The sequence below is a fragment of the Aedes aegypti genome, chromosome 1, assembly GCF_002204515.2.
Source record: "Aedes aegypti strain LVP_AGWG chromosome 1, AaegL5.0 Primary Assembly, whole genome shotgun sequence".
NCBI classification, from domain to species: Eukaryota; Metazoa; Arthropoda; class Insecta; order Diptera; family Culicidae; genus Aedes; species Aedes aegypti.
This window is the reverse complement of record NC_035107.1, coordinates 155,378,405-155,389,442: the sequence shown is the minus strand read 5'-3', so window position 1 is coordinate 155,389,442 and position 11,038 is coordinate 155,378,405. Positions and strand designations below refer to the sequence as shown.

At 39.8% G+C, this 11,038-nt stretch overlaps 1 protein-coding gene across 1 annotated transcript in view; it reads right to left on the bottom strand.

Annotated features, from left to right (window-relative positions):
• Positions 1-614: 614 nt before the first annotated feature.
• LOC5575469 (zinc finger protein hangover) overlaps positions 615-11,038 on the bottom strand; it is a 63,036-nt gene continuing 52,612 nt past the window's right edge. The window contains exons 8-10 of the mRNA XM_021851715.1: positions 8,741-9,423; positions 1,445-1,949; positions 615-1,255 (exon numbers count right to left, since the gene is read on the bottom strand). Coding sequence (XP_021707407.1) covers positions 859-1,255; positions 1,445-1,949; positions 8,741-9,423 — 1,585 coding nt within the window. The 3' untranslated portion in view covers positions 615-858. The remainder of the gene's footprint in view (positions 1,256-1,444; positions 1,950-8,740; positions 9,424-11,038) is intronic.

Sequence of the window (11,038 nt, the reverse complement as noted above, 5' to 3'; positions counted from 1 at the left end):
AACCGGACGCGACGATTTGTAATCGACGCCGGTGAAACCGTCGCCAGCCAACGAACCGCTGCGAATTTAACGTTTCACCAGTCTTACCAATACAACGGAAAATCATCTCCTTTGATTTGTTTGCTGGCAACGATTTTGTCGGTCTGTTCGAAAGTTGGCGGCGCGTTTTGTTGTCCGTGAAACAGACAATAATTCTGATAATGCCAAACAACCTTATGCCAAATGACTCGTTCCCATTGAAATTGAAGTTTGGAGGCTTAGCATTTTTGTTCGCTTGTTTTATCGTATATTTTCCAAATAATAATAAAATCAACGCCAACTAATCTTTTTGAATAATAAATTTAAATCAAAAGTGTCCGAGCGTACAGGACTCTTCCGTGGGGCTGGGAAAGACATGTGATACAAATACCACAATATGCACAAGTTTCCATGAAATTATTTTCAAGGCTGAATTGAGCGTAGGCATTAATTATTATGAAATTCATTATGGCCCTTATCACAATATTCATAAATAATGGAAACAGTGGTTAAAAGGTTCTACAGATGGAGAAAAAAAATGGCCCTTGTCTCCTATGGCAAAAAGCAGTCATCAGCAAATGAACGAAATAATAGTATATGTTTGTGTTATTATTTATTGAGTAAAATACAGAAGCTATCAATACTAATGGTTATTACTCTGCGAGAAGTTAAATGCTGATTTCGATCGAGTAGTACATGGACACATGTATAATAGCAATTATTTAAGTATTTATGCTTACAACACCAAAGAGTTTCGAAAAGATTTAATTGTCATGTCGTGGCTGTTGTACTTGTGAAATGTCTGGCTTCCGGGCAAACCAAATTAAAAATAAAGCTTTATCAGGTTGGCTCTTGTTTAATCTCTGTTGAGTCAACCGCGTCACTGCTGCTTTGTCGTTTACTAGATGAACTACTGCTATCGCTACTGCTACTGGAACTAGTAGACTCCGTTGATGTTCTGAGTGATAACTGAATGTTACCTCCTAGCCCTCCATTAAGGAAATGTTCTGAAACGTGTTGTCTCAGCAATTCCGCTGAGCCAAACGGGACTTGACATAATTCACAAAAATATTGTTTTGTCTGTTTAGTGTCATCAATTTCAGTATCGTTTTCTGATTCGTCCTCATCATTTGAATCATTGCTATCATTCGGGTCTTCATCTTCGTCATCGTCGTCATCTTCATTGTCAAGAATTTCAGCTCCAACGACGTGTTGGTCATCATCTCCATCTTCAACCCTGCAAAAAGAGTACAATCATCAACTAAGATAATGATATTTGTTTGACTAATTACGTTAATTCGCCAATTGTTGAATGCTGAAATGTTCGCTAATTGCCGAACCCGCCATAAGAAATACACGGAATATTCAACAATAGGCTAGATTTTTAGCCGTTCGACAATAGCAGAATTACCCTATTGATACTTACTCATCATCTTCCATTTTAATTTCAACGGACGAAGTTACTTGTTGCTGCGATTTATCGAGATTACTTGCTACATTACTTTCACCGTTTACGTGGTGCTTTGAATCTTCGGTGCTAATACCTGTAGAAGTACCACTTTCGTGCTCTTTTTCGTTAAGATGAGAAATCATATGTTGTAACAAACGTTCCTTTCTTGTAAATGCTTTTGCACAAATCTCGCAACTCCACTCAAATGTCTGTGAAGGTTTCTGAACTCGGGCATGGCTTAGTTTGTGGTCAATCCATTCTGGCACGGTATTGAATTTCAGTGTACAGGCTGTGCACTCTCGAAACTTTTCAATAAACGATGGTGTCACCATTTCGTACGTTATTGAAGGGCTATCTTGAGCCAAGTTTTTCGAATCATTTCGTTTGTGCACCTCAACGATGTGTCGTTTCAAATTATTGCCAGTTGCAAAAGTAGAGTAACAATATGGACATGTCGGTAAGTTTTTTTCTGTAGAAGAACCTAAAAATTATATAAATAGATCATTGTTGCGTATTGAAATAATTATTAGTTTACATTTATTAAATAATTGCAAGGTGTATTGGCATTCGATATTGTGGATCACATGGAAGATGTCCCGAGTCACATTTAGGCTTAATGGACACATTAAGCGAATGCTTATTTTTAAGACCATACCTGAGAAGCAAAGTCGAAAATCCAGGAGCTTAACGGACCCCGCAGGACTGACAGCGCACGACTAAGGATAAGTAACGGTATACACTCCGGTGCATAAGTTTGGGTTCACCCTCCAAAAATCATAAAAAAGTGTTCAATCCATATCTCTGGGATTACACGTCCAATTGAAACTCTCTAAGCCGCATTCAAAAGGCAAAGAGTTATTCTTACTTCCTATTTGTTTTTCCAAAAACATTTTTTGAATTTTGTATATTAAATTTTTACTTAAAGTTGGGACATTAAAAAAACATAGCTAATTTCTTCAGCATTAAATCGATCAAAATTTTAAAACAAGGTGTCATTAGAATCGTAATCTTATGTTCTTTGAAGAGCACTCACGAAATTTTTGCGGAAAAATCTGAAAACTATTAAAAATCAAAGAAAAAGTCGTTCAAGTCATCGTGCAAAAGTTTGGGTTCACCTAAAATTACTTAAAACAAGAAAAATCTGTGAAATCTCAAACCAATCATGTACGCGCCTTTATTTGCCTTTGAAAAAGCTATGAATTATTCAAATTGGTTGAAAAATGGCAGATATATTGACAAAAATGATTTGCGTGCGGCTTAGGTGAACCCAAACTTTTGCACGATTTGCATCTTACTGAGGGGTGAACCCAAACTTTTACACAATGACTTGAATGACTGTTTCATGGATTTTGAATAGCTTTCAGATTTGTCTGCAAAAAAATCGTGAGTGCTCTTCAAAGAATATAAGATTACGATTCTAATGACACCTTGTTTTAAAATTTTGGTCGATACAATGCTGAGGAAATTAGCTATGTTTTTTCAGTGTGTTTTTCAAAAAATGTCAACTTTAAATAAAAATTGTGTATACAAAATTCAAAAAATAATATTGTTAAAATACATACGAAGTAAGAATAACCCTTTGCCTTTCGAATGCGGCTATGAGTGTTTCAATTGGACGCGTAATCACAGAGATATGGACTGAACACTTTTGTATGTTTTTGAGGGGGTGAACCAAGGGGCAAGACAGATTCAACATGAGTGAATATTTGCACCAGAGTTACTCATAACTCATCAAATTTGCTCAGGCTACAGATTTTTCTGGGTGATCCCAAGGTAAAAGATGGTGGGAAGTTCTAAACGAGTATAACTCAGAAAACACGAGAGTTACTAAGGATTGCTCAGCATGCTTCAGTTTGCCTCAGGCATAATCATACCAAATTAAATTCTGCCGAGAGCTATCACTCTTCAAATTGACTGTTTACTTTCGATCGACGATTAAGTTGATCTAATGTGTACCATTTTTTTGGTCGTTACACGTATGCTGAGGTTTACGGTACAATTATATATGAATTGATTGCGCACAGTCGATGTAGCCGAACCGCCAGAATTTTTCAGGCAGGACAATGCGTTTGCTCCGTTGAACAAAACGACTGTTCGAGAAGAGTACATCAGAAGAGTGTATCATAAATCAGAAGAGTGTATCATAAATCATCCTGAATGGAGTTTTGTCATTGGTGTAGTCTAAAGTGCGTTTTAATAAAATCTATGACACGACGTTATAATGAATGATCTTTCAGTTCGAATCTCCTCCATTATGAGCTCCATAACGATAATAAAAAAAAAACATAAAAACTGTTTTCGATTCATATTTTATTTAATAGGTGTAAATACAAAATATTCGAATATAGACTCGTCATCGAAACTGAGTAAAATCTCCGATAGGAAATAGATCCTGCTTCTTACGCGAATTGTAAACTGCAGCATCCGGCATTTTTCTCCCGGCACTGGAAATTCACCTCATTAGTAGTTTTTTCCTTCAGGTCGATCGGTCTCGTGTCTTACTTGGCTTTTAATTCTGATTTGGTTCAACCTCCAGACTTGTCATAGCGTATGCGTAGAAGCAGCAGGATAACCGTTTGTTTGTTGCAAAAGGCATGTCTTCCACGCTGGATCCATTGCTGTGTGCAGCTCAGGAATATTCCCTAAGAAAAATTGAACTATAATAAATTAAGGAAAATCAAAAACATAAAAATGTGGATTTACTCACTTTGAATTTGAAATCACTTCACAACTTTTCATCTTTATTATTTTACGCTGTTTCATTCGCAAATTCCTCAGAGTTGCTCAGAGTTACTCTGAACTGCTCCAGATTCACTCTGCTTTGAACACTGTCTTGCCCCTTGGGGTGAACCCAAACTTTTGCACGGGAGTGTATGTACTGGATATTATGCGTTGAGATTAACAACATCCTCCCTACGGGTGACAATGGCCTGAAACAGCGAGTGGCAGATGGCGCAGGATGCCCTCGTCCCGTAAAACCGTGGCAGACCTTAGAATACATTCCAAATCGCCTGGTTGTCCCAACTATGCGGGAGTAAGCGTAGATACCATTACCTGACTTGCGCCGATCCGGCTCTGAACGTAGTACCCCTTGAATGACTATGTCAACCCTAGCATGACCTCCCTGCTTGCATAGATAACCATGGGATCACAAAGGCAACTATTCCAGCGGAAATGGATAGCGGCTCTTAGGGGGACCCATAAGAGATGATTCATCAAAACGAACAACTAACGTACTGTGAACGAGAGGCTTCTGGACCCATCAGTAACCAGCTAAGGTACCCGCCAAGAAAGGAGGCGACATCAACATCAACTTAAGTGAGAACAGTGCCTATTATACACTGTTATAACGGCAGGCACTGGCCGCTCTAGTGCAACATGTGAGGCGATCGATGGCCATGAATCGTAGCAGGGAGTACCTCCCGAGAATGCAGGTAGCTGCTTAGCAACTCGATGTCATCATCGAGTTTGTTAAGAGCAAAAGCAAAGACTTGAAAACAAGTCTACTGAATTTGCGACAATCAGTACTAGCTGCAAAGCAGGACTACGAGAAAGCCAAGGCACAACTTGGCAAGTTAGAAGGCAAAAGATACACTAAGTCGTGTCGCCATCTGAGGATAAATAAGTGGCGAAAAGACGAATGTTGCTAAGGGAAAATGACCTACGCAGCCGTCCTCAGAGCGGAAAAGCTGACATGAGCCCATGTCCGCGATCAACAGAACATGGCAATAGAGGAGAAGCCAACCTCAAGCCTAAGGCCAAGAAAAAAGAGCCACGGGATAGCCCGAACCAGGCAGTGCATCCACAGGAACTACGGGCGTAAGGCAACAGCAACCCGTGTCTTAGAAATGAGAAACAACAGAAGAAACCGAAAAGGGAGCCCAAGGAGAATGCTCAACCGAAAACAGCGAAACGTAGGAATTTAGGCGCAGCCAGGGTTGTTATTAGTCGCCGGATTCGACAGACTTTCAGTGACGGTGACGAAAAATAAAAAGTTTTCGTCACTACCTCAGCTCAGCGCATCCAACGACGCCCAACTACCAGCAACCCAGCACCTCGTCGCGACGAAAAATCTTTGCCGTTTCTCTCTGTCTGTGTTTTCGATGAACATGTTCAGCTTGAATGGAAAGGCAGACAACTAATCGGTGCCAATTGAAAAGCCGACCAAAAAAGGAACTCGTAAAAAAAAAATCAGCGCGCTTCCGGACTTGAACAAAAAACCTTTAAATTATCGGTAGCACGCGCCTACCGGCAGGGCTACAAGATGTCTCGAAAACGTGCTTGCCCAGTTGCTAACACAAAACACCGTGTTGACTAGTAGTACGTAGCTCAGACTCTCTTTGTCTGCAATTGTGCGCTCGGTGACGATTAGAAGCTTATGTTGGTTCAGTGCGGAGGGGTGACGGGAAGAGTGACGAAAAATATTACTCGTGGACTTTTTGCGGCTTTGTTTCGTCGTGGTCTCCTTGTCAGTCATTGAAGACAAAGAAAATGACGATCTTTTACGCACTGAATTTTTTTTTTCAATTTTTCGTCATCAATCAGTGATGAAACCGATGGGCGCAGCCCTCGTTATCAACCGTGGGCGCAGCCCTCGTTATCAAAACGGAGGAAGCGAAATTCGCCGAGGTTCTGAAGGCGATGCGAAGCACGGAGAAGTTATCGCCATTGGGCGCAGATGTGCGGAGCATGAGACGGACTAGGATTGGTGAAATGATCCTAGTCTTAAAGAATGACGCCAAGCAAAAGGGTACAGTCTCTAAGCAACATGCACAGGAAGTAATTGGTGACGAGGTTGATGTAAGATCGCTGAATGCAAAAGCTACTCTCCAGTGTAAAAATCTGGATGAGGTCACCGATGTAGTGGAGGTCTCGGCTGCCTCTCAAAGAGTAGTGCGACATCAACGTAGCCAGTAAGGCCACCCACCTAAGAAAGAACCCGCATAGCACCCAGGTGGCGGCCATCAGGTTGTCGATTGCAGAGGCAAATAAAGCGAAGAACTTGGGCATACTCGAGGTAGGCTGGTCGGTTTGCCGGCTGAGCATACAACAGCCCCCGGAATTTTTCAAACGCACATATACATACACATTTGTACTATATATAGAGACTTCAATGCGACGGTACTCAGACACCAAAGTCAGTTTGACATCTTCTCTCGACATTCGAGTGCTTTTTAGTTGGATTTTTCCCAATCAGCGAACATCCAATCATCGAGGTATGCCATGTAGCGGACCTCCAACGAGCGAATCCGCATTGTAGTACCATTTCGCTGTCTAGGTTTTTCCTACGAGTTGCACTTGAAATTTATGACATTATTACTAATGACATTTTCATCGGTCATTTACCCTTCTTTTGAACACAGCCAGTCTTTAAAATTGCACTGTTAAGATAGATGAGACATCTCGGTACAAACCGCTAAACGGTACACCGCAAAATGGTACTGACAGCGAAATGGTACACCGCGAAGTGATACACCGCGAGGTGGATTATCGCAACATGTTACACAATCATGACCAAACGATCGCTGCAGCCTGCAATTATCATACTAAATGCATATTGCACACATTGATACTTTTGTCATTTTTGATAAGTTTTATGGAGAATATTTCATGTTGAACAGGTGGTGAGGCACGCGACGCCTCTGTCTGGATTGCAGATTACGCGAATCCTAAAAAGCCCTTGAACCCAATTACATATTAGTTAGTTCCAAATAAATGATAGCAAACTAAATTTCTTCGTAATTCATAGATTTGTGCTAGCTCCGTGTGAATTTCGTGAACAAAATCATGGTACAGCAGAAGCAAAATCTATTCATTGAAAAGCTGTCTTGTTTTGTCTTTCTTTTTAATCATATTTGAGGTAGAAATATCCCAAAAAAGGCACTACAGAAATGTTGATCTATTTTATTAGGAATCTATTAAACATAAGAACAACAGCGCTTCTTATTTTGTGAGCATTAAGGTGAAGATGAATCGAAGCCAAATTTCAAATTTTCAAGAGCACAAATCTGGAGAACCGAACACCCGTTTAAGCTGAAAATTTGATTACCTGCTTTGCTCTTGTCCACAGTTTATCAGCAGAAGTTATCTCGTTTTATTTTATATGGAGAATTACGTACAACCGGTACCAAATTTTTTTTTCGAAAATAGTTCCCAATTTTGAGAAATAATTTGTTAGATGCATTTCGCCATACAAAAATGTTTCGCCTTACCTTTTAGCGATTTTTCGTGCATAGACACTAGCGCATGTGCGTTACTGTGCGGTGAGTAGCGAATCAGGCCATGTTATGGTTATGTTGCAATGGGTTACAATGAGTTACATGCATGCCCTGATTCGCTACTCGCCACACCGTAACGCACTTGCGCTAGTGTCTATGCACGAAAAATCGCTAAAAGGTAAACCGAAAAATATTTGTATGGCGAAATGCATCTAACGAATTATTTCTCAAAATTGGGAGCTATTTTCGAAAAAATATTTGGTACCGGTTGTGCGTGATGATGATGGCTATCACGCCTACCAAATATTTTTTCGATTAAAGCTTTCATTCACGAGATGTTTGAAGTTAGATGCTTTTCCCCATACAAAATAAAATGAGAAAACTTCTGCTGATCAACTGTGAACAAGAGCAAAGCAGGTAGTCCATTGGTAACCACCAGCTAGTGACAAGTCGATTAAGTTTTTAGCTCAAACATATGTATGGTTTTCCAGATTTGTGTTCTTGAAAATTTGAGGTTTGGCTTCGTTTTATCTTCACCTTAATGCTCAATTCCGCCATCGTTTATTATTGCTTTGTTTGGATGAGGTAAGTTCCAATCCGGTATAAACGTCAGGTAGGTACTCCAAAACTTGCAACAGTTTGGACAACCGTTGCATTTGGCTTACAGACACAGCACTGTACTAGCGTCATATACTACTGTATGGCTTATTTAGGAACTTGAAGAAAAGAACTTGAAAAAATGTTTTATGATGCTAGTTGGCACTGGAAAACCGTTGAACAGCGCATATACTGCTTCTAACCTGGGTACTGTACACTTCAATGCAGAGCATGGGCTGGTTTCAGCGAGTCGTTGGTGGTATGGCATCCTCACTCCCTGAGTTATCTTCTCAGGGATCAGGTTGCAGATCCCCCCCTTGCAGAAAAAAAATAAAAAAAAAATAGCCAGCTAGTGCGACTATAAGGGACGGTCTACTAAGGGTACATCCACGCTACTGTTATCCGTAATCAAAAACAAAACCTTAAAAGTAATCGATGTAATGTGAGATATAATTACCACTCGTAACTGGAATCGACATGATGGTCGTTGAAGCTCGATTTGTATGAGACATCCTTTTCATCTTGCTTGGTGGCAGCTGATCAGGCTGCCAAATATCGTTTGGATCGCGAACTTTTCTTCCATCTGGCGATCTGAAGTGCCAACCTCTATGTACTTGAAGGGCATTCAAGATATGAAATGTTTTTGGACACATATCACACTGATAAACTGTATCATCTGGTTTCCGATTCGAAGAACGAGCTTGATCATTGCTTGTACTACTGGAAGTGTCCAACATTGAGAACAATGCATCGCTGGCACATTGCATTTCATGAAACTGCTCGCCGTTTGAGCCACCGTTAGACGTGGTATTACTGTGTACCTGACTTGTGTGGTAGAACAGTTCCGTTTTGTCGAAGAATACTCGCGAACAGAGTTCACATGGTGATGCATCCGATATTTTAGGATGTTTTTTATAACGGTGAACCCATAATGATTTTTTTGTACTATAGATACCACCGCAGTCTTTACATGAGTGATCGCTTCTGTCGTGCTCTTCATGCGTGTTCATGTGGATTGTCAGTCTTTTGCTAGTGTTGAAGCTTTCGGTACAGTACCGACATTGAAACCAAAGATAAGGTTGATTAGCAGAATATATGTATGAAGTATCAAGTGGAGTAGTGTCCTCTCCAGTTCGAACCCTGAAATGATTGAAAGAGAAACAAAAAAATAAATCTACTTCGGTTTTCGGCACGATTTTTTTATTTACATAATTTGTTCAAACATAACTACAGTCAACTTTCGTTCGTTGCACTAAACCCGTGGCCCGATTAGTGAAAGACTTTCACTAATCGGGCTAAGTTTTGAGCTGTCAAAACACCGATTACAATAGAAATTCAGGGCTACCAACATTGACAAATTGCGGTTTATGTCAGAAAGTGACGCTTGCCTTCGTTTTAGGTGGGCTATAGCCCACTTAACGGGAGCCCAATTAAAACGAAGTGCAATTAAACGTAGTGCAACGAACGAAATTCGACTGTACAAGATTTATATCAAACTTTTTTTTTCAACTATCAAACATATACCATCAGTGCATCAGATTCCACTCATTTAAGGGACTCATTTGGGGCCTTCCCTAGCCAAGTGATTAGAGTCCGCGGCTACAAAGCAAAGCCATGCTGAAGGTGTCTGGGTTCGATTCCCGGTCGGTCCGGGATCTTTTCGTAATGGAAATTTCCTTGATTTCCCAGGGCATATAGTATCATCGTATTTACCATACGATATACGAATGCGAAAATGGCAACTTTGGCAAAGAAAGCTCTCAGTTAAAGGGGAAGTGCTCATATGAACACTAAACTGAGAAGCAGGCTCTGTCCCAGTGAGGACGTTAGAAGCCAAGAAGAAGAATGGAAGCTATGTGGTCAAATGTTTATTATATTTTATGTTATGTATTATTATTTTATGTCACAATGTAGATCCAAGTATATTCAATCAGCGGCAAAATAAAGAGAATTTGAAAAACTTTTATAAAAAAAAATATTTAATTGCATTTGTTATTGCATCTAAGTGTTATTTGGCTCAATATTTTTTATGTTCAAATCTTAGCTTCTACTGCAATAAAGAAGGCTGTATACTAAAATCGACATTTCTTTAAAATTTTGTATAATTTTTGCATGAGCGGCTATTGGAACACACAAAAATACCTATAGTGACCCAATAACCGCTCACGAGGTCTTGTGTTTTTAATATATATATAAAGAATTATTTTATCAAATGAAAAAAATGTCAGACGTCTTCATTTGAAAGTTGTTTTTCTTCTTCTTGGCATTAACGCCCCACTGGGACATAGCCGGCTACTCAGCTTAGTGTTCTTATGAGCACTTCCATAGTTATTAACTGAGAGCTTTCTTTGCCAGCGATGCCATTTTCGCATTCGTGTATCGGTGTGGCAGGGTGCGATGATAATCTATGCCCAGGGAAGTCGAGGAAATTTCCCATAACGAAAAGATCCTGGACCGACCGGGAATCGAACCCAGACACCTTCAGCATGGCTTTGCTTTGTAGCCACGGACTCTAACTGAACCCTGTTAACCCTCTAATACCCCAATTTTTATTTTCGATCTAAATATCATGTTTCGTTATCTAAAATCGTTCTAAACACGTTTTGGGCAATGATTTATTTTTATTTGCAAATTTATGAATTTCTATTTTTGATTTTTATAATTTTTAGTTTTGAACGTCCCTATCCTTTTTCATTTTTTTTTTTGAAACCTCTCCTGATTACTGATTTTTGGCAATAATAAAAAATCACATTTT